This window comes from Hemicordylus capensis, chromosome 4 (assembly GCF_027244095.1).
Source record: "Hemicordylus capensis ecotype Gifberg chromosome 4, rHemCap1.1.pri, whole genome shotgun sequence".
Classification (NCBI taxonomy): Eukaryota; Metazoa; Chordata; class Lepidosauria; order Squamata; family Cordylidae; genus Hemicordylus; species Hemicordylus capensis.
Window position 1 is genome coordinate 266,688,969 of NC_069660.1, and position 24,242 is coordinate 266,713,210.

Below are 24,242 nucleotides of genomic sequence, written 5' to 3' on the forward strand. Positions count from 1 at the left end.
TAAGATCTGGTAGTGATCGCAGGAGGCGGTTGGGGGCGTCTCGAGGAGCTAAAGAATTTTACCCGAAGTAGTCTGTGCAGGTGCAGAGCCCATTATTTATGAATGTGTGGGATCACTACCAGATCATCTGTTACAGATAAGCAACCCGTTCTTCCTTATTTATGTGTCATCTACAAAGATCACATAAGTTTTGATATCCAATACAATACCAGCTTAATACTGCAACAAGTGCTACTAATATTGTACAGTCTTACCTAAACCCCTCATTGTTCTGCCTTTTTTGTGTGTTAACAGTGAAAAAGGCTTATTACAACTGAAATGACTAAAGGTAAAAAACTTTTTGTATGTAATGGGAAAAAATGTCTTTGTATTTAACAGCATGACACGAACACACAGAAAAAAAGCGCTTCTGTTATCAGATCCCAGCCAGAATTACATATCCGAGGTTTATCTCCAAGAAGAGATGAATACTCCTTCAAGAAAGATGCTTGTACTTCTACTGAGGGCTATGAATTGCTACCAAATAAGAGACAATCATTAGATCAGTATCACAAGCCAGATAATGAAAGTGGACATAGGAACAGAATATTACACAAAAAACTTGATGAAGAATTGAAAACTTCCAACAGAAAGCACCAAAGGCTGGGCAGCAAACCTGATATTTCTATTGGAAGGCATCGTCAGTTTAATGAGGACAATTCTGATGATGCAATGGACCCTAGGTTTCGATATGAAAGTGACTATGATAAGAAGCCATTGCGAGTCTTTCATACTTTAAGGTAACTTTAATTATCATCATGCTGCCTTTAATGCTGACAGCCTCTTGCATTTTATTTCAGTTGCCCTAAGTCAGCTCTGTTCATTCCTCATGTTTTGAGATGTGCCAGAACCAGCCTTACTGTAAAGAAAGGACAAACGGTTCACATTGGATGGTAAATTACAGAAAGGATATCATTCCTTTCTTCAGTTTCTGTGTATAGTTAAAAAGAAAAAAAGAAAAAAGTTCCAGTCTAGAACAAGTAGAAGGCAGTTCTGTTTTCAGGGATTCTCAGGGACTGATCCCCACTCCCCCAGCAGCCCACCCACCTCAGTTAGCATACTGCTTTGCTCTAGAGAGTTCCTCAACTCTCAGGAGCAGATTTTCAGGGGTTAAGGTGTGTGTGAGGGTGGGGGGATCAGTAAAAATTACTTCCTCCTTGCTCAAACTGATGGGCCTTTTTAATACAGAATGATTTAGGATACAAGCCTTCTTCCCTTGGGTAAGAAGCAGCGTTGCCATAAGATAATTTTATTTATTTATTTATTTATTTATTCATTCATTCATTCATTCATTCATTTGATTTCTATACCGCCCTTCCGAAAGTAGCTCAGGGCGCTTTACACAGAGAAATAATAAATAAATAAGATGGATCCCTGTCCCCAAAGGACTCACAATCTAAAAAGAAACATAAGATAGACACCAGCAACAATCACTGGAGGTACTGTGCTGTAGGTGGATAGGGCTAGTTACTCTCCCCTTGCTAAATAAAAGAGAATCACCACATTAAAAGGTTCCTCTTTGCCAAGTTAGCAGGGGTTATGCCAAGTTAGCAGGGGTTAGTAATGTAAAATAATGTTGGACTGAATAGATTAAAAAAACTGCTGTAGGAATTATGCAAAAACCATAATAGCAACCATAAGTATCTAACTTACAGCATTAATCAACTTCCATTAAATATTTGCTCAATCCTTTGATAATGTTATGCCTAATTTGTAGCAGTTATATCTTCAAAATGGGAAGAAGGACTTTTAGACAAATGGTTTTCTTTTTAATACTGCAATTCCTTCCTACCTAAGATATTTTCTAAGCATGGCTTTGGAATGTGTTTGGCCCTAGGAATCATACTAGAAACGTTTGCCATCACATACTCTGACTTCTCTGTAACCACAAGGACTACTAGTTGAATACGTTTGTAAACATATTCTTTTGATTCAATCAGTAACCTATTGGCTACATGAAACAACTCTTTTTAAAGGAGACAAATTGCCAAGAGTTGCTTAAAACTTGCTTCTGTAATGGGAATTGTATAGCAAATTCAGTACATGTTTTTTGTTCTCTTACTTCTCACTTCTGTTTCATTATAGAAGCCAAGGCAATTCTTCAACTGAGCAGACTGCTCCTTTTGGTGTTCCATATGCAACAGGGCTCATACTTGGTATGTATAAGGTTATGTTTCCATAGCTTCTGTAACATTTCAGTATATTTTTACAGAGTATAAAGGTTAATGGTTTTTAAGTTACTAGTGCTTGAATGTAGAAGATCTTTGTGGTGGTCTAGTATAGTTCACAACATGGATTTTGCACCTGTGCAGTAGTTTTGTGGAAGGATTCACAAGCTTCTCAAAGCACTCTGAAGCTCTGCCCTTCACACATGGAGCACACTAGGTAACTTTTGCACCAGAATGCTTTGCGTGTCAGTTCCTTTCTGTCTGGCATTGTGTGTGCTTTCCTTGGGATTCACTCCTTTGTTGTCTTTGGTTCCTGGAAAACAATAATTTAATGTTTTTCTTACTTGGTTTTATTGAAATTTGGAACAATTTTGGCTATTCTTTGCTTCATGTCTCGATTTTATCTGCCTTTCTTGATCTAATCGACTCTAGAAAAACTTTCAAGCAGTGTTTCTCCTGCCACAGGACCGTGCCCTTCTCCGATAGGCAGGACCTTTGTCTCCTTTGCCTCAGACAGGACCACAATCTTTGCACCTGTGTAAGATTTGCTTATCCTCCTCAAAGCAAACTTGGAGGAGTAGGGAGTTGTGCTTGAGTGCCGCTTTATATGAAACTACATTACACCCTCTGACCCTGATGCCATCGACATTGTAAACCTCAGCTCTGTCAAAGCCAAGCTCGGCTTCAAAGTCTCTCTTGCAAGAGACTGCACCTGGTGCCTTCAAAAAAACCTAGGGAACTTCTGAAGGAAACTCACCACAAAAAGTGCAAACACAGGGAAGGTGATGCCTCACCGCAACCCAGACACTACAAAACTTTGTCAACATTGATGTCTCTGCCACTGTCATCAACGACCTTGCACAAGGCATCATCTTCAACACTGACCCGTTGATCACCCTTGACACTGGCTCTGGCTTTGAAGTCAACTCGTCCATTGTCCTCTACATTGATAGCTCATCCACCTTCCTCATCGATATTGTCAACACCGTTCTTAGGTCAGACATTGTCTCTGTCCACAGTTCAGGTTGTCGGTTCTCACTCTTCTCCCTCCTCTCCAAAGATCATCAAGCCAACCTCAATGTCGACAACAACTACCATGCTAGCTTCCTCACTTGGTGCCTCCAGAGTTCATGCCTCTCCTCAGCCGCTCCTGATGTAGACTGTTTTGCAACCTACATTGCCTAGGGACCCTCAGCTCCTGTCTTTGATACTGACATATCTGGCCTTTGGGCCAATCTTCCAATTTGGGCCAGTCTTCCATTGGCGGTGTCGATGTCAAGGACCTTCCTCTTCTGCATGATTTTGACACCAACCTGGGATCACCTATAACTTACGCCTTCTGGCTCAACCTTTAAGGGCTTCCCTCTGCAGGGTCTCAACATCGATGAGGAGTCTGAGTCTAGCACCCCATTAATACCTAAAACACCATCTGCTTCCCCAGGGCAGGCCTACATATTCTTCACATTATCCAGCTCATTCACCATACAGGAGACAAGTGGATTACTGGAGCACCCCAGGAGCTCTTGATCCTGGTGATGTAAGGGGGATGGGGAGGTTCAAGGATCCCCTTGACATACCTTCACCTTCTCTCCCCTATGATTATGAGGAGTTCAGGCTTTGGAAACTCGGAAGGCTAAAGTCCACCTCTAATTCTCAAAACCAAACTTCTCTCTCTACTAGGTCCTCACCTTTCAAGCACCCTCTGGACCTTCCCTCTGTTCCACAGCCTCTGGCAGAACAGCCTACTAGTCTATTCTACTTGAGCAGCCTATTGTCTCCTCAACTCCTCTGGAAGTTTGCTCTGTTCTGGATAAACAAAATTCAGATGATTACACTTCTGATTCAGATGTTGACTTTATGGTCATGGAGAACTCTTCAGATCCTTCTACTGATGATAATGTACCAAACAATTGGTCCAGTTCTCCTACTGCGAAGACTAAATCCTATCATATACAGGTAACGGAGATGGCCAACGTGCTGGGCCTAGAACGTAAGTCACCGACCCTGTCTATGACTTCATGGTCTCTACTTCTACTTCTTACCCTGAAGTTCTCCCAATGCTTCCTCTGTTAGTTAGTTCTGCAATGTCGGTATGGGAATCTCCACCCACTTCCACTTCTAAGCACTTAGAGAATTTTTACAGGGTACAGGAAGAAGACTGTAAATTCCTGTTTAAACACCCTCCACCTAACTCATTGGCGGTGGACTGTGCTATGAGCAATAGGTCTGGGTGACAACACTCCGCACCAATTGACAAGGAAGGCAGGAAGCTGGACTCTGTTGGTCACAAAGTTTACTCCTCTTCCTCCATTTCTATGAAAATTGAGAACTATGTGGCCTGTATGGCCAAGTACCATTACTCAGTGTGGGAGAACTTCAGAGATGACATTAAAAATGCCCCTGAAGCAATCCAGACAAGATATCGAGAACAACTTTCTAAATCCGCTAATATTACACGTCAAAGCCTAAGTACTGCAAAACATCTTACAGAAACAGAGTCCCGAACACTAGCCAGTGCAATCTCCCTTCGTAGGTAAACCTAGCTACATTTCTCCATCAGGACATGCAGGACAAAATAGAGGATCTCCCTTTTGATGGAAAAGGCTTATTCAGCGCCGAAACCGACAAAACAGTGGAGTGCTTGAAAAAAATGCAGATTCACGACTAGAACCTTTACTACTGCTTCTACCCCTCAGTCTTATTCACAAAGGTTTCAGAATTCTGACAAGCCTAAATTCCAGTTCAACCGATCTGTTGTAAGGAATACTGCAGACCATTCCAACACTCTCAAAGGCGCTCTTTTCCACATAAACAGAGGCAACTCCCCAAACTGAGAAGTCAGGACCAATCTAAACAGGGCCTTTGACTTTTTTGTCACCTTGCCCATTGCAAATTCACCTACACCTGTCTGTCTCGCCCCTTACTTAACACCCTGGCGTCATATCACATCTGACACCTGGGTGCTAGGTATCTCCACTGGCTATGCCATAGTGTTTCACACTCCCCCCACCTTTCTGGGGGAAGTTCAACCCCTACTCTACTAGCTGAGGTACAAGAGCTCTTATCCAAAAGGGTGATCGCTCCTGTTACCCCCAAAACCCAATGGTCAGGGTTCTGTTCCGGGTACTTCCAAGTCCCAAAGAGGGATGGAGGCCTATGTCCTATCCTAGATCTGTGCTCCCTTAAGGAATATATCTACACAAGAAAATTTCACATGTTGACTGCAACTATTGCTTCCCTTCTTGGTGGAAAAAGAGTGGCTCGCTACTTAACTTCAGATGCCTACTTTCATGTGGCAATACGATGTCAACACAGGAAATATCTCAAATTCACCATGGGAGACTAGATTTATTAGTATACGGTTCTCCCCTTCGTGCTCTCCACAGCTCTATGTTTGGATCCTTGCCTTTGGTCTCCACTGCTCCATGAAATGTGTAAGTGCTGCTTTGCTCATCTGGGGATGCAGGGAATTTCATTATTCCCCTTTCTGGATAAATGGTTAACCACCTCGACCAATAAGGACACATTGACCGATAAAATCAACTTGGTCCTCTCTCTTCTGGGCAACCTTGGCATCCAAGTAAATTGGAAAAAGTCCAGTCTGTCACCCCAAAAGTTTCTGCCGTACATAGGAGCAATACTCAACATGGAGGTCAAACATGCGTTCCTCGCAGAGGAGTGACAGATTTCAATTGTGAATCTTATTCACTTTCTCAGATCCAACCCAAAGCACTCAAACCATCTAATGTCTCTTAGGCCTGATGGTGTCCTGCATGTCGACTGTCAGTTACTCCAGACTGCATATGTAATGCCTCCAACTGTGGTTCCTGTCTAATTTCAAACCAAACACAGCCAGCCAACAAATGCGACCTGTAGAACCTCAAACTCTGCTGGACTCTCTTCTCTGATGGACTCTGCCAGAAAATCTGTTTCATCCTCCTACACCAACAATGATTGTGGTGATGGATGCTTCCTTAAAGGGCTGGTGCACTCACTGATAGGGCCTTCATGCACAGGGCTTGTGGAACCACCAGGAGGCATCCCTACATAGATGAACTTCTTGCAGTCCTCTTGGCCCTGAAGTGTTTCCTCCCACTCTTATCTGGCAAAATTTTTTTCAAGGCCCATTCTACTAGAGCCATGGCTACCTCAGCAGCTCACCTGTCTGGCATTAACTTCTCTGAAACTCATAAGGCTGCTGTGTGGTCCATTGACCTGCCCTTTGTAAAACACTACACCTTAGAAATCCATTCCATGGCTGAGTCTGGTTTGGGGCATGCAGTACTGAAGAACTTAACATCCTTGGATCCACCTCCTTATATGGGAGCTTGCTAATCACCCATGTTGTAAAGGATACCAGACCACCACAAAGATAAACGGGTTGCTTACCGGTAACTCTTGCTCTTTTGATGGTCTGGTATCATTCACAAAACCCACCCAGCCTCCCCGCCTAACGGATGAACTTACCTGCTCGTGAACTCCAGTTTATTTTTATTTATTCATTCAGTTTTTATACCACCTTTCATAATGTATCTCAAGATTTTATACAAAAGTTAAAATACAATAAAATTCCATTAAAGTTACATTTAAAACCTTAAAATTTATTAATTAATTATTAATTATTTCATTTTATATCCCGCTCTTCCTCCAAGGAGCCCAGAGCGGTGTACTAACATACTTAAGTTTCTCCTCACAACAACCCTGTGAAGTAGGTTAGGCTGAGAGAGAAGTGACTGGCCCAGAGTCACCCAGCAAGTATCATGGCTGAATGAGCAGCAGGAACTGAGATACCAAGCGCTCTGGTGCCAAAGATACCAAGCACACTTTGTGCATGAAGGGTGGAGTTTCAGAGCACTTCGAGGAGCTTGTGAATCGTTCCGTGGCGGGAGCGGGGGTACTGTGCAGGTGCATAGCCCATGTTGTGAATTATACTGGACCATCAAAAGTTACAGGTACGCAACCTGTTTAAACCTTTCCCCTTTTTTCTGACCTCTCCTCTGAAAACAGTGAACTGTTTCACATAAAGCTGCAGAAAAATAGTACTGTTCTAGCACTTCAGCCAATTGGCATTTTTGAAACATGTCGCTTGAAATGTATTCAAGGGCCAAAGTAGATGAGATGCAGGAGATCGGTAATCAGATCTTCTTCATCTTGTCTACCTTGGACCTTAAATCCATTCTATAGCAGTGCTTCCAGGTAATGACAGTGTGGATTCCATTACTCTGCAGCTCCTTCCCACTGACAGTTGTTCAAATGTTCCTTTTGACCTTGTCTCTAATGTGAAAAATGATTTGGTTGTGAGCTGCAGAGCGTTATGTATACTTGACTCCAGTGGTATTTATGTATGCTCACTGCTTTTGGGATTGTACTATAATGGCTGTATTTTAGCTTCATTGTCAGAGTGGGAAAGTAAGCAGAAGATATTTTGGTAAATATACTGGCTTATTTACTGTGTAACCACCTGCATTTCCATCACTGGGGCATGCTTGCTGGCTCATTGAGCATGGAGAGCTTGTCAACGCTTCTTACAAATGTTCAGAGCCTCCATGGCCCTTAAACATTATGTCCACACTATAGTACATTTCTCCCCCTTATTCCTAATGGGGAAGTGTCCTACGGTGATGATGCGATTCATAAGAACAATGGAGGCTTTGCAGGTTTGCAAGGAGCATTGACAGGCTCTCCATATTCACTGAACTAGTGTGCACACCCCTGATGAAAGATTGGGGGGCTGTGGCAGCCTGCGTGGTATCTAAGCCACTGTTTTGGAAGTAGTAATGTTTCTTGATACGATGGGAGCTGCAGAATTATATAAGTGACAGTACTCTGCTGTATCGATGGCATAATTTAGTTGAAATGAGAAAAGAAAGTTATATTTATGTTACTTTCCTCATTTTTAGCGGGGCAAGACAGAGAACGTATTCAGAGAAGAAAAGAACAGTATAGGCAAGATCTGTTGGAGCAAATGGCTGAGCAGCAGAGAAATAAGAGACGGTAACAGAAGCTGTTGGACAAATAATTTTTTCAAATGGTTTATTTTAAAAATTTGGGTAGATGAATTATTAGCAATGAGCAGGGGTCAAGAAATGTCGGCTCTGTTCACCAGTCAGACACAAAATTTACTCACTGAGTAATTACGTTGGCACATACTTGTCGGGATTTTTTTCACACATTGCAGACTAGTGGATTTCCTGAGCCCTTGTAATGAGATTATGAGAAATATGAAATGAAAAATCTTTATTATCAACAGCATGAAATAACGTGTTACATCAGCCTTTTAAGTTATTTTTCCTCCCCAAATTATTCACTTGAGAGCAGCGTCCTCTGTGGCCTACACTATGGTATTTGTCAAAAGGATGGTGTAACAGGTTTTTCAGACTGCAATCCTGTGCTCAGTTATGTTTATGCAGACCCCATTGAATATGATGGTTTAGGCGTAACTAGATGCACAATAGCTCTTTGGTTGGTAGATATTCCCCCCTCTTTCCATTTGGCCCTTAAGGGGTTATGTTGTGTTTTAGTCTCTTTAATCCTAAAGTCATTTGACTAGAATTTAAATCGCGTTTCAGGCCACAGTACAGAAAAATACACGACTAGCTCTTCACACACTTGTTAGAGCTTTGGATGTTTTTCTTAAGCAGCAGTCCCAGCTCAGGGAAGTTATAAAAGACAGCTTGTGATGTGGCATAGGAGTCTGCTGTTCAAAGAAAAAAAGTCAAAGGTTACCTGGGGAGTCCATATGCCCTTTAGCATGCTGTTCTAGAAGCATTATGTCTTTACTAGTTGTGTTTTTTAATTGGATTTCTTCAGACAAAGATACAAAAATGTTGAAATACAGATGAATGGGAACAAGTTGTTCTAGTAAGAACTAATCAGCCTACTTTCTTTTCACTGTTTCTACAACTGGACTAAATTTGGTTCAAATCGAGGTTCACAAGTTAGATCTCTTGCACCTCAAATGTTCATGCATCCACCATCTTGGATCAGGATGGATGACATTATTACAAACTACACCATTGAGGTGTCCCTGTCTGTCACTCACTACAACTTTATCAAATTTTGATCAAATGAGTTAGACAGTCCTCAAGTTAGTGCCCTTGCACCTCAAAAGTTCACACATCCACCATCTTGGATCAAGGTGGATGACATCATCACAAACTACAACATTGGGACACCTCTGTGTCCATACAGCTGTAGCAAATTTGGTTCAAATCAGTTAGACTGTCCACAAGTTAGTGCACCTGCGCCTCAAAGGTTTACGTGTCCGCCATCTTGAATTGGGTTGGATGTCAAAATCTAGGCTGTTGAGGTGTCTCTATGTGTCCCTACAGCAGTTGCAAATTTGGTTCAAATCGGTTAAGCGGTTCACAAGTTAGCCCACCTGAGCCTCAAAAGTGTATGCTTCCACCATCTTGATTCAGGGTGGATGACATCATCACAAACTATGCTGTTGAGGTGTCCCTGTGTGTCACTCATTGCAACTGTATCCAGTTTGGTTTAAATCGGTTAGACAGTCCACAAATTAGCCCGATTGCACCTCAGATGTTCACATGGCTGCCATCTTGAATTGGAGTGGATGGCATCATCACATACCACACCATTTAGGCATCCCTATGTGTCCCTACAGCTGTAGTCAATTTGGTCCAAATCGGTCCATTGGTTCACAAGTTAGCCCACTTGCGCATCCAAAGTTTACGCGTGCACCATCTTGGATTAGGGTGGATGACATAATCACAAACTATGCCATTGAGGTGTCCCTGTGTGTCACTCACTGCATCTGTACCTAATTTGGTTAAATTGGTTAGACAGTCCACAAATTAGCCCGCTTGCACCTCAGATGTTCACATGGCTGCCATCTTGAATTGGAGTGGATGGCATCATCACACTCCATGCTGTTTGGGCATCCCTATATGTCCCTACAGCTGTAGCAAATTTGGTTCAAATCGGTTAAGTGGTTCACAAGTTAGCCCACCCGAGCCTCAAATGTTTGTGTCAGCCATCTTGGATCGGGGTGGATGACATCATCACAAACTACGCCGTTGAGGTGTCCCTATGTGCCCCTACAACTGTATTTGGTTCATATTGGTCCAGGCGTTGCAAAGTTGATAGCGGGGGATGGGGGGAGACACGGACACATACACAGAATGCCAGGTGATCTCATAAGCCTACTGGAAAGTAGGCTAAAAACGCTGAATGGCTTTCTTCCTTGACATGGTATATCTATCTCTGTGAGACATAGACTGTGCTTGGCAAATGATTGCTCACCCTGCTAACTGGATGAAGAGGCACCTTTCAAAGTAGAGATTGTGTTATATAGCAACTGGCCCGGTTGAACCCAAGCATAGCATAGAACCATCTTCCAGTGGTTGTTGCTGGTGTTTCTACTGTGTATCCTTTTAGACTGTGAGCCCTTTGGGGACAGCGAACCATCTCATTATTGCTGTTTTGTTCTTTTTTTCTGTGTAAACAACTATGCGAACTTTTTTGTTGAAAGCAGTATATAAGTGGTAGTAGTAGTATTTTGGATTTTATAGAAGTTTGACTACTTCTGACAAATACATTCATGAAATTGCAGAAGACTAAGCAAAAACTTAAATTGAATGTATCTAATCTGGAAACAGATGCTACATTTAACATTTTGTCCAAAAAGAAAATGACATACAGATGGCCCTTGTTATTTGCGGTCTCTGTTTCCGTGGTCTTAGAGACCCAGTTTCATTATTTGTGGGTAGAAAAATAGGTGAAATCCACCAATCCGTAGTTTTGCGTGGCTGGAAATAAACCAGAAATGATTTCTGATTTAATATACAGCTGCCATTTTCCAGCAGAGAGCCATTAAAAAATATATTTTAAAAAAGATTTTATTATAATTATTATTTCTTGTTTACACAGTCAGACAGGTGTTATTGACTGGTTTGTTTTATCCGGACAGCGAGTCCTTCCCAAGGACCTGGGATGGCTGAATTTTATCATCAATACTGTTGGTTATTATAGATATCGTCGCAAAATATAGGCGGTTCCCAGTAAAGTTGCTTTTTGTAATTGGCTGCTGGTGATTTCTGTAGCCCCTATGGTGTTGAGGTGCTCTTCAAGTTGTTTTGGAATTGCACCTAGGGTGCCAATTACCACCGGGATTGTTTTGGTCTTTTTCTGCCACAGCCTTTCAATTTCAATTTGTAGATCTTCGTATTTTGTGATTTTTTTCTATTTCTTTTTCTTCTATTCTGCTATCCCCTGGTATTGCTATGTCGATTATTTTAACTTGTTTTTCTTTCTTCTCAACTGCAGTTATATCTGGTGTATTGTGTGGCAGATGTTTGTCTGTTTGTAGTAGTAGTAGTAGTAGTTGTTGTTGTTATTATTATTATTTTACATTTATATCCTACTCTTCCTCTAAGGAGCCCAGAGTGGTGTATTACATACTTGAGTTTCTGTTTCATAACAACCTTTTGAAGTAGGTTAGGCTGAGAGAGAAGTGACTGGCCCAGAGTTACCCAGCTAGTATCATGGCTGAATGGGGATTTGAACTCGGGTCTCCTCCGTCCTAGTGCAGCACTCTAACCACTACACCATGCTGGCTCTTTTTGTGGCTAATATTCAGCCATTTTTGAGATCTGGAGAATAAGGTACTGTCCTCCTTTGCTCTTATTTCTGCCCTCTTGCTTTTTTGGCCACCTATCCACCCCCCAACCCAATTGTTAGGAACATAACCCTGCAATTCCCATTGACTCAAGGTGACAACAGAAACCCTGCGAATAATGAGGGCCACTTGTGTATATATATTTATTTGAGACTGTAATTGCCCAGTGCAGATGTGATGTTTTCAGTATTCTAACTATGATTAGCTGATGAAGAATGTGCAGTGCACTTGCTTGTTCCTTCAGTTTCCCATGAAACTGAGGGCCAGAAAATTTAGGACCAATAAAAGGAAGTACTTTTTTCACACGGTGCATAGTTAATCTATTGATTTTTTTGCCATGGGATGTGGTGATGGACACCAGCTTGGATAGCTTAAAAAGGGGTTGGGACAAAATCATGGAGAACAGGTCTATCAATGGCTATTAGTTGGTGGCTATAGGTCACTTCCAGCCTCAGAGGCAAGCTGCCCTCCAGATGTGTGGACTAGAAGGCTGCGGTGTCAAAAGCTGGCTACCCACAGAATGGAAGGACTGAAAGGCAGAAGAAGTCAAAGCGCCTGGCATCTTTGGTATCGAGAAAGTCAGGCTGTCTTCAGCATTGAGATATGGCTCAAAAAGCTGTAGAAAGTCAAGCTCGACGGTGTACTTTCACCAGAGTCTAGCATGTTTAGTAGTCGCTGGGCATCATCAGGTCCCAACCTGGCTTCCATGTCGTCATCCTCGACATTAATACTTACTGAAGGAAACCAGTGAAGGACACGAAGCTTGCAGAGTCAGGTGGGCTGCCAGTGAAGGTGATACTAGTTTAAATACGAAATACTAAATACTAGTTTCAGGGGAGTAACAATAGGACAGAGGGTGTGCTCTCACCTCTTGCCTGTGGGCTTCTTGGAATCATCTGGTGGGCCACAGTATGAAACAGGATGCTGGACTAGATAGGCCTTGGGCCTGATCCAGCAGGGCTGTTCTTATGTTCTCATTCTCTTGTAAATCTCAACCCCCCATTTTATGCTTCATTGTAACATTGTTAGTGCTAACCGTGATTATTGCTAAACTCGATTGCCCTCCTAACCAAGGGTTGAAGACTATTTCAAACTTCTGGTTATAAGGGCAGTCCTGGTTTACACACTGCTGCAAATGTCATACATAAATTTCTCTTTGCTGTCTATGGTTTAGTATTATTATTTTTTATTTATTTGATTTGTATACCGCCCTTCCAAGATGGCTCAGTATGTGGGAAAGAGGAGGAGGAAGATGGTTAGGAGATTCCCAGTGTAATATAAAAGTTCTTATTAATTTTATCAAGAGCTCTCATGTTAAAGCTTTACTAGGAAAATATTCATATGTTTTAGCTTCGTTGATTGATTTTATACTTCTCTTTTCTGACTCTTGGTTCTGTAGAGGAAGGGTATGAATGTTAGCAAGAATATTTGTGTATGACTCTTTTCTGTGTGTTGTTTTTCCTCTAATAGTGAAAAGGAACTCGAGTTCTCAGTTGCTGCATCTGGAGCTCTAGACCCTGAGAAAAAGGTAAGAGATTTTGTTCAGCTGTTGTCAGGTCTGGCTAACTATGGATCTGGATCATGATCCGTTGCACTCATAAGAGTGGTTCTGTGTCTGTGAGGGACCATTCGGGCAGAATTGACTAGCTCCTCAAAGTGCTTAGCCCTGCCTCTTGCACGTGGTGTGTTTCTTCAGTTTGTGCGCACTAGCATTTTCTCCTCCGTTCCTTTCTGACTGCCATTGTGTTGGCATCTTGGACAGTGAGCTCCTCGGACTGGAACAATTTCTGTATAAAAAGAATAAAAATAGTTTAGTTTATTACGTGTAATGACTCGGACTGGACCAGATAATTCTTACTCTAAATACTTTTAACTTAGTTGAAACAAACGGACGGTTAATTCAGTAATGACCTTGGATTGGACACAGACTTTCATTCATACTTGGATATTTCCCCCCTTATTTCTCAATCCTGTTATGGATAAGAAAAAGACTTTAAAACGCTGTGTTTGCTGCAACGCTAAACTTCTGTCGGCAGATGATCATGATTTGTGTTTGCTTTGTTTGGGGGAAGAAGACAACATCTCCACCTGTAAGATTTGTTTAACTTTCTCTCATCAAATGAGAAAGAATAGAACACTATGGCTAAGAGCTGCCTTTTATGATGAAGCGATCGCCCTGGCACTCCAATACTGAGATCTCTGATTGACGTTCCCATGCCATCGACATCAGGTATGGTGTCGAAGTCTATATCGAGCGTGATACCAAAGCCAAAGCCGCGGACTGGCGCCTCACAGTCTAAATCCTTGACCTGAGCTTCTGCAGCAGCTTCTACTGAGACATTTAAAGCACCAAAGCTGCCTACAGATTCATCCCATTGTAAAAGGCATAGGTCTTGGCATCGGGGCTCTGATGCTGGAGAGGCACCACCACACAAGAAACATTGGGATAAGTGCACATGGTCTACCACTGAGGAGGCCTCCACCGTGTCCCGAGCCACTCCGTCTCCGATTATTCAATTGGCACCGACGCTGCCTCGACTTCACCCTTTGACCCTAGAAGTAGTGGTCCTGGATCGTCCATCACCAACAGCTCAACATAAAATGTCAATATTGACCTTAACATCGAGAGCAGTACCAACCACAGTATTGTCTACCCGGCGTCGAGAGCATTTGTGCTCGCCAGCCACAACACCAATACAATCACCTTCACTGGCAGCCCAACTGACTCTGCAAGCTTCGTGTCCTTCACTGGTTTCCTTCAGTAAGTATTAATGTCGAGGATGACGACATGGAAGCCAGGTTGGGACCAGATGATGCCCAGTGACTACTAAACATGCTAGACTCTAGCGAAAGTACACCATCGAGCTTGACTTTCTACAGCTTTTTGAGCCATATCTCAATGCTGAGGACGGCCTGACTTTCTCGATACCAAAGATGCCAGGCGCTTTGACTTCTTCTGCCTTTCAGTCCTTCCATTCTGTGGGTAGCCAGCTTTTGACACCGCAGCCTTCTAGTCCACACATCTGGAGGGCAGCTAGAGACTATGTCTCCACACAGGGCTTGATTCGTGAAGAGGGTTGTAGAGATGCAGCACAAATGCATATACGTTTCCCTGGGCTTTCATCAGACTATATCAGAACTATAAACTTTGGAAAGCTTGACGTCAACTGTCGATGTTGATGGTTCATATGGCTACACAAGTCACTCCTCCTCCAGACTTGCCTGCTCCAACTGCGATGTTAGTCTTGATGTTGACGCAGGTCACTCCATTGCCACTGCCAGCTCCCTCTGTGACTTTGCTATTGATGCAAGTTACTCTTCAATACATTTTCCCACTTTACTCTCTGTTGAACAGAGTACTGGTGGAAATCCTTCAGGAATCTGCAAACCGTATCATGATTGCTCCATGGTGGCCCTGGCAGCTAGGGATGTGCATGGTCCGGAGCAGTCCGGACCAGCACCGAAGGGGGCCTTTCTTTTAGGGCGGGAGGGCTTGCTTACCCCTCCCTCCTCTTTGCCCCCGCCAGAGGCCGTATTGTACCTCGTAAATGGGGCGCTGGAAACCAGCCGCCCCCGCCGCCCCCCACGAGCGGATTAGGGCCAAAAATTAGTAAAGTACTGCCGGGACGAGGCCGGGTAGACCGGGCCTCCGGCGGAAGTTCCTTTAGATGTCGTAGCGCGCGCGTGTGTGCGCCCCAGGCCCCAGTTGGGCCACAGACTTTGCCGAGAGAGGAGCTCTGTTCGCGAGTTCCTCTCTCTTTTTGGAAACAATGCGGTGAGCACTCGGGGGGGAGGGAGGGCGGGACGGCGGCAGTACTTTACCAATTTTTGGCCCTAATCTGCTCGCGGGGGGCGGGGCGGCGGGGGCGGCTGGTTTCCAGCGCCCCATTTACGAGGTACAATACGGCCTCTGGCGGGGGCAAAGAGGAGGGAGGGGTAAGCAAGCCCTCCCGCCCTTAAAGGAAGACCCCCCCACCCGGACCCGAACCGGCCAGGTCCGAACCGGTCCGGCAGTTCGGAGGCCTTTAGAATGGCCTCCAGACCGGTTCGGACACACCCCTACTAGCAGCCATGGTTTCAGCAAGTACTCCTACTGTCAAAAGGTCACCACAGGCAACTGCCTCAACACAAAGATTTTCTTCAAGAGAACAGAAGGCTCCTCCATCCCGACCTAAGGACTCTGAACTTAATAGCGTGGAGGATAGGCTCCTGAAGGACATCCTCCTCAATGACTGGAAGAAATCCACTCATGTCAACTACAACAGCAAGTGGAAGCTGTTTATGCTCAGAAACATGGCTCCCTACCTCATAAGACTACCTCCTGGGAGGTATTGCTTTACCTCACATCTCTGAAGCACCATAACCTGGCCAATAGGAACATAGGAAACTGCCATATACTGAGTCAGACCATAGGTCCATCTAGCTCAGTATTGTCTTCACAGACTGGCAGCGGCTTCTCCAAGGTTGCAGGCAGAAATCTCTCTTAGCCCTATCTTGGAGAAGCCCGGGAGGGAACTTGAAATCTTCTGCTCTTCCTAGAGCGGCTTCATCCCCTGAGGGAAATATCTTGCAGTGCTCACACATCAAGTTTCTCATTCAGATGCAACCAGGGCAGACCCTGCTTAGCTATGGGGACAAGTCATGCTTGCTACCACAAGACCAGCTCTCCTCTCCTGATATTTGATCCTTGATATTTCCATCAAGGTTCACCCGGCAGCTGTTTCTGCTCGCCATCTGGATGGGGCAGGAAAACCATCTTCTCTCATCCAGACTCAAAGAGATTCCTTAAGGGATTGAACAACCTTTATCTGCCTATTCGGTGGCCCACTGGCCAATGGAGCCTATCCCTCGTTCTAGCAGCCCTGATGAAACCTCCATTTGACCCCATGGCTATGGCATCTCCTAAGTTGTTCATGTTGAAAATGGCCTGTCTATAATGTTGGCTCGCCATGTTGGCTTGCCGTGTCAGCGAGCTAAATACTCTCTGAATCGATGTCCCCTATGCTAAGTTTCATGAGGATAAGGTGGTGCTTTTCTTGGACTTCCATATTAATAGTGACATTGTTTTACCTACCTTCTTCCGGAATCCCACAATGCCTCTTGAAGCACTTGTTGCATTCCCTGGATTTGAGACGTGCTCTCCTCTTCTACTTGAAACTGACCAAGCTCTACACAGAAAGTCAAGAAGACTTCTTGTAAGTTACAAAAGTAATGTGAAAGGCTCCCAGATATCAAGACAGAGACTCTCCCACTGGATCGTGGAGTTGATATTTCTGGGTTACAAGCACCAAAAAGTGGACCCTCCTAAAACCATACGGGCCCATTCTACTAGGGCTTATGCTACTTCTGCTGCCCACGTGGCAGGAATCAAGCTCAGAGACATTTGCACTGCAGCAACCTAGTCCTTGGAGCTTACCTTTGTCAAGCATTATGCTTTGGACCTTCGCTCTGCAGCTCAGGCCAATTTCAGGAGGGTGTGCTGAAAAGGGTTTTACCTTAGTGTAGTACACCTGCCTCCAGACTGACAGGTCATTAGTCACCCACATATGAGTGCAACTGGTCACAATCCAGATAAACAGGTTGATCACCTGTAACTTTTGATCTGGTAGTGATCCATTGCAGTCATAAGACCCTTCCAGCGGCTGTGCTGCAGTATGCAGTATGCAAAGTGACAATATGTATATTTGCAGAATGAAAAGCCACTACTTACCTTGTAGAAATGTACACTACTTCCATAAGACATTGGATTCCAATGTCAGTCCTCCAGGAACTGAGGAGAAAACTCTAGCCTGTCAAAACTGAAGAAATGTACCACTTGCAAGGGGTGGGGCTAAACGCTTTGAGGAGCTAGTCAATTTTGCCCCACTGTGGGCTTTCAATAAGCTAGCTTTGGTCACACTTCAGATTCTTCCTACAAAACTCAAAAAAACTCTTTAACAGCAGAAGTGTTCTCCATCCTAAATTAAGGCTTTCTCTGTCTTTTATTTCATTATATCTCCACAGTTTTTCAGCTGTGGGAGCAGGAATGGAGTGAAAGTCACAATAACTTGGAGATATTGCTTTATAGCAATAATTGTCTATATACAACTGCTTGTTGACAGAGGCAGCATGACACTGACTGACATAATGACCCAATCATTGCTACTTACACTAGTTTTTAAATTATATTATATTATATTATATTATATTATATTATATTATATTATATTATATTATATTATATTGTCGTCAGCACTGTTTAAAATTGTCACTTGGAGTAATTCAAATGAAATGTATTTCTGGTCTACAAGGATATACAAAAACAAAACAAATGGATTTCTGTGGTATTATTGCCTGGATATAACACTCATTTCAGAATATTGTTGTAATCTTCAGTCCATGAACAGTTTCACCCCTTGCAATCCTCTGCTAGCTCTCCTAGTTTTCTTAGTCTCAAAATGTCAAATAATGAATCTGTAAAAACAAAAACAAAAAACACCCCTGGTGAATCCCTTAACGGGTTATGAAGCCCAACCTGTCCTCCCTCCCGCCTGTGAGAATTTGAGTCAGTTTTCAGTGCTCAGAGCTCCCAACTAAGATCATGTAGAAAGGCCACAAATTTGCCCGTGATGCTGAACTACTTCTAAAATTATGTTATTTGAGGGCTCTTGCACTTTGATCATGTGCCATGGCCATAGTTGTGTCATTGGCCTCTGATATACAAATGAAATGTGTGTGTGGCATTTTTGTTTTGCTTTTGGTTGACAAACTAGTTGGAACAAGGCTAGAAAGATGACAGTGAGCGCTGTGTGAGTGAGGAAAGTTGATATTCTTGGTACTCTACACCTGACAAAAGAAAGCTAATATCTTGCATTGTGTCTGTCATCTTGCCATCCTTTCGTAAGTCTATATCTAACAACAAAAGGGCCTGGTTAAAGAAACCCTGTGTTGCTAGCAGTGTCTGTATTTATGGCATCTTTCAAGTATATAGACCTTTCTAGATGCTGTATGTTTCTTGGGTGATGTTCCAGTTTTGATTAAACCAGATAACCACTGCTGCCAAAGTGCTCTATTTCTGCTAAGCTGCTGTTCCCCTGACTCAGATCAGTAACTATAGCTGCTGGGAAACAAAGGTTTTATGCCCAATAAGAGTGACTGTCACGCATTTGTTTCTGGGAGTTTGAACTGCTTCGTCGACCCAGATGGTGGGTTTGAACTGGTTTGGGGGCCCATGGTTTGGTCTGAATTAATTTCAAATTTGAACTGAACCGCGGCAAATGGTCCGTGCACACCCCTATAGTATGCCTACTGTCATGGGCAGATATTGGATGGCGCTCCATTGCATCATTACCAGGTGCTTTGGTAGTCTCTGCCCTATCTTGAGATGCCATTGTGAAGTGGAGGCTATGCAGTTGCTCTCATCATCACTGGAGTGCTCATCTCTCACAGTGTTTTAAAAAAATAAACATTGGCTGCTCTGCCTCAGCTGCGCTTAACCCCTTCCATCATTCAAGTATGTTGGATCAATGGACTTTGGTTAATGGGACTAGTACTAATAAAACTGCTAACAGAAGGGTGTGGTAGTTTTCTGGAGAGGAGGGAAGTTTCGGGAAAGTCCCTATATTGTCAAGCATGCTCCCTTTCTGAGTGAGAGGCAGAGGGCCCAACTATTTGTATATTTCTGGATGAGTTATGGTTGCTTTAGGGAATCCACCATAGTGGGATATAGATCGAAATAGGGAACCACTTAAACTAGTTTATAGAAGAAGAACTAATTAATATTAATGCAATTAATGGCTTGATGCAGAAAAGAAAATTTGTGTTAGATTTAAGCATCCTAAATTCTTTTTTGTTGGCCCCAACTACAAAAAGGATCTTTTTCAAGAATTTGAGAAAATTAAGAGAGATTGTTAATTGCCAAAGGGAGAGGAAAACTGGTGCTCAGGATCCCCTTTGGATCCCAGCTGAAATAGATTGTGCAACATTCCACTAGGCAAGAACTTTCATCAACTTTGAATACAGTATAACAATTTAATTTTTAGAAAACTCTTAATAATTTAATGTAACACTATTTTGTATCTGAATTGTGCAGTACTGTAGTTGTAAGTACTAACTCTATTGTATATACTGTCTTGCAGCTAAGTGAAGAAAAGGTAAACACTTTAACATTGCTACTTTGTCAACAACTGTTCTACCAAATTTGATATATAACTGGTTAGGCATGTAGGGTTCCAGAGGTATTGGAATTCTCTGGTCAGCAATGCAACTAATAATGTAGCAAAAACTGTGATAAATTAATGCAAAAGTAAACCCATTTTTCCACATATCTATGCAATCTTTCGCATATTAATGTTCATGACAGTTAAGATGAATTTTAAGGTGTATGGCAGTTGACAGGGAAATGTTGAGGGATGGTTTTGAAACCTGCATGCTTTTTGCATTGTGCATGGCATTTTCTTTTTCCCCCTCCTGTGGCCTTTACCAACTATCAATAAATATTATTATTTAGCAAATTAAAAGTGCATATTGTGGGTTTTCAAATTCAAAAACAAATGCACTCATAATCTTTACTAATAAAATAGTAGTGCATCAAAAACATGTATTGTATTTTTAATTGCTAATGTTTCAGAAATGTTTATTGGGCATATTTCAGTTAATTCTCCCCCTTCAAGTGCTAGAGAATGTTATTCTTCATTAGAAAGAACCTTTTCCAAGCTTTCTCTAAGATTAACAGGAGTGCTAATGGTAATATGAAAAGTGGTCTTTTTATTACTTGTGAATTCAACTAAATGTTTAGCATGATAATTTTTTCTTGGAAAATAATTTGGTAATAATACAGTACAGCTTTTGCAAATATGTTCTTTCTGTGGTGGCTCTTAGAACTGAAATAGTTTGAGTGCCATATTATAATAAGTAATAAAACAACTTTTTTTCTTCATAGCCCGACAGACTGAAAGAGCTGGGATTAACACCACAGATTTCTGAGGAGAGAATTCCACCAGAAAGACCCAGACTAGCCTTTCAAACACCTACACCTGGACCTTATTCCACATCTGCACCTCCTATCTCACCCGTGAATGAAGATTTTCACAGAGGGTTGTCCACTACGCTTGGAGAAATGTTAGCTCCCAGGTAATGTTCTTTAGTGTTCACTTTGCAACTGGTTGCTTGGCAAGACATGAGCTGTATGTTGTGTTAAATTTCAGTTGCCACAGAAAAACAAACCATGTTGGATATTCTGTTCCTCTCATCCAGTATATATTTCACAGATGGATGTTGATTCTTTTATAGAAGTCTGTAATGTTTAATGTTTAAGATATTTTGCCTTCTAGACAGCCATTTTGTGATGACAGCGTTTCCCAGTACATGTTTTTAGTACGTTTCTCAATGATGTAAACTGTATATAAAATCAAGACTTATGTAGATAGTTTTAATGCTGAAGCTACTGAAATGAATTGATTATATGCTTTCATTTTCTTTCTGCCCTATTAGAAAGTGCAGCATAAACTGAAAGGTCCTGAGATTTATAAATGAGGGTGTAGCTCTATGTCTACATGAGTATTCCCACTGAAATAAATGGGAGTATTCAGTGCTAATTTTCTGAAGTCTGTCAGTTAGGCTGAGGGATTGGTACTCTGAGCTTCAGCATGTACCTAGCCAATTAGGAGCAGAGGAGGAGGGTCTTCAATCTCCCTCCTTCCACTTCTCGAACGGATACATAGCTGAGGATGTGTTGGCTTCAAGTCATTGAAGATTTTATTATTTATTTATTTATTTGATTTATATATCGCCCTTCCAAAAATGGCTCAGTCTAATAGTATGGCTACAGCATGGGGAAGGAGGAGGTCTCTAATTACCCCTTGGGAGCCCTTCAAGTACTCCTAAAACAATTTACAGGAGGACCTTGCTATTCGTGGGTCTAGCACTTGCGGTTTTGCGTATCTGCAGTCGGATATTTAGTACCTGATCTTGGTATAAGCAGGAAAAAAGTGGACAAAAAAGGGTTAAATCTGTGGGTTGGGGTGGCTGGAAATGACCTCGGAGGTCATTTCTGGCCACCATTTTGACTGCTGGAGAGATTGGGAACCATTTTATGACTTAAAATGGAAGGCAAGAAACATGATTTTTGGTTTATTTTCGGCCCCGTGCGTGATGGTGCAGCACGGTAGGGCAACTTGAGGGAACATTTGGGGATTATTGGGGGGAGGCAGGGCTAAACTTGGAATTTTCAGCATCTGGGAACCTACCCCCCTGATTCCCATTGCCATAATGCCCCGTTATTTGTGGATTCACTGTCCGTGGGGCACCCTATGGAACGGAACCCCCACGAATAACTTGATTCTCCTGTATGTGTATTATGCAACAACATTGTCACCTGCAAAGACCCTATGTAGGTGGGTGCACAGGTCCTGGAAGAATTTTACCTGAAACAAGTCTGTTTTGCCTTGTGATACACCCATGTCTTTTGAAGTAGTACAACAATTAAAAGTGGGCAGTGAATATAATGACTTTCTTTGAGAAGCATTAAGTAATCATGTGATATGGAAAAAATTCCCAAATGTTTTTGCTCTCATTTCTTCTCGTTGTGATGCATAGTATTTTTTTTTAAACCCTGTGTCAAATACATTCTCCTTTTATTTTGATTTAGAATTGCACCCCTTCCTCCACCACCACCACCAATTCTGACAGATAATTACCGGACTCCATATGATGATGCATACTACTTCTATGGAGCCAGGAATCCTTTGGATCCTAGTCTTGCATACTGTAAGTTGTCTGGGTTCATGATAAGTATTTTGCCACATGTTCTAGAAAGATTGTAATAGATGTTTTGAAGGTTATTATGATATCCAGTTACACAAATTGTTCACTATAGTGGAACTGGATTGAATATAGGAATGTATAAGAGTTTCAGAAATCGAGAAAGGGTATTTGGGCATCTCTGAGCTCCTGGAACTGAGTTCAGTCCCCTTCCAAATTTCATTGCAGCTTCAAAAGCCTTGGTGCCAGCCCTCTTGTCTGAGTTCTGCTCCCACTTCCTTTTCCACATTCATAAACTTTCCAAGTTGTGAGGTAGTGGCAGGAAGAAAAACAGCCTCCTGAAGGCTACTCCTGCTGTGTTTGAAGCTATACTTGCTGACATGAATGCTGAGAAGTACAGCTTTGATCTTTGTAGTGGTCTGGTATCCTTCACTGTGGGCTTTGCACCTGTGCAGCAGTCCCGCAGCCAACTCCGATATTGACCTCAAAACCCACTCCAACTTGCCTAAGTGCCCACAGATACAGTCTTTGATCCTGACATTGCACTCCTTTGACAATATCGAAGGACTTTCCTCTTATGCCTGACTTTGACTCCATTCTTGGATCTCTGATGAAGAGAAGTTTAACCTTAACCCTTATATCCAACCTGACCCAGAGCGCACAGACAATTTATTGCAGGCCTGCACAACATACAGCCCGTGGGCCACACCCATCCCCCGAGGCCTTTTTTCTTTGCCCCCTACTGCAATCTTCTGTTTTGTTTTTTTTAGTTTCAATTTCCCTCTGTGGTTTTTTTAAAAATTCCAATTCCGGCCACTGCACAGCCAAGGGTATGGCTGCTGGGCAGGGTGTGTGTGAGGCAGTAGTCCTTCTCTCCCCCTCGCCCCCGGTGGTGGGGCTGCGGCTACCAGAGTGATGCCATGGCCTGCCATTTGGCCCGGCATCTCTTCCCAATTGCGTGGCGCACCCGTGAAGTTAAGAGACTCTCTCTCTCTCTCTCTCTCTCCAAGTCTGCCCCATTCTTTCCATCTTTCTTTCCCCATCTCCCTTTTCTCTTTCTCATAAAAGTCTGTGTGATGAAGGATCAAAGTGTAACTTCCTTAACAAAAATTAAGAGAAAAGCTTCACTAATTTTTTTCCTTACAAGTGCTCCATGTTAAGTGTGATGATTTGGCAGAGGTAGAAAGGAAGAACAATGCATTTTATTGTTATGTATTTTGTACAGATTGTATTGTGTTTATTTTATTAGAGTGAATTTTAATTCAATTTATTTTATTTTAAATTAATCTTGGCCTGCCAGATCATCAAAATTAAATTCTGATTAAATTCATTTTAATTAATTTCATTTCATTTGATTTAATTAATTGATTGATGTTAAGTGTTAACTTGAATAATCGGCACCCTAAAAATTGACCTCAGCCCCCATGAGCCAGGTCACGGTCTGTTTCAGCCCACCAGGTCATTTGAGTTGTGCACCCCTGATTTAGTGCCCCTTGCGATTGATGGTATCCTGCACGTCAGCAGTGAATTATGCCTGACTGAGCACGTGACGCCTCCGACTGTGGCCCTGTCCACTTTCAAACCGAATATCGACGACCGGCAACTACAGCTTTTGGTACCACAAGCTGTACTGGACTATCTTCTTTGGTGGACTC

The 24,242-nt window shown here is 42.6% G+C and overlaps 1 protein-coding gene across 15 annotated transcripts in view; it reads left to right on the forward strand.

Moving 5' to 3' along the window:
- CSPP1 (centrosome and spindle pole associated protein 1) overlaps positions 1–24,242 on the forward strand; it is a 121,290-nt gene that overhangs the window by 34,973 nt on the left and 62,075 nt on the right. For 11 of the 15 annotated variants that reach the window (XR_008306938.1, XR_008306937.1, XM_053249259.1 and 8 more), the window contains 7 exons: positions 379–779; positions 2,125–2,195; positions 8,108–8,201; positions 13,318–13,375; positions 19,965–19,979; positions 20,768–20,958; positions 22,475–22,593. Coding sequence is in view for 13 of the 15 variants with exons in the window: in XM_053249259.1 (XP_053105234.1) it covers positions 379–779; positions 2,125–2,195; positions 8,108–8,201; positions 13,318–13,375; positions 19,965–19,979; positions 20,768–20,958; positions 22,475–22,593 (949 nt within the window). In the remaining 2 variants the exon portion in view is untranslated. The remainder of the gene's footprint in view (positions 1–378; positions 780–2,124; positions 2,196–8,107; positions 8,202–13,317; positions 13,376–19,964; positions 19,980–20,767; positions 20,959–22,474; positions 22,594–24,242) is intronic. The other 4 variants (XM_053249263.1, XM_053249265.1, XM_053249269.1 and 1 more) reach the window with 1 other exon arrangement.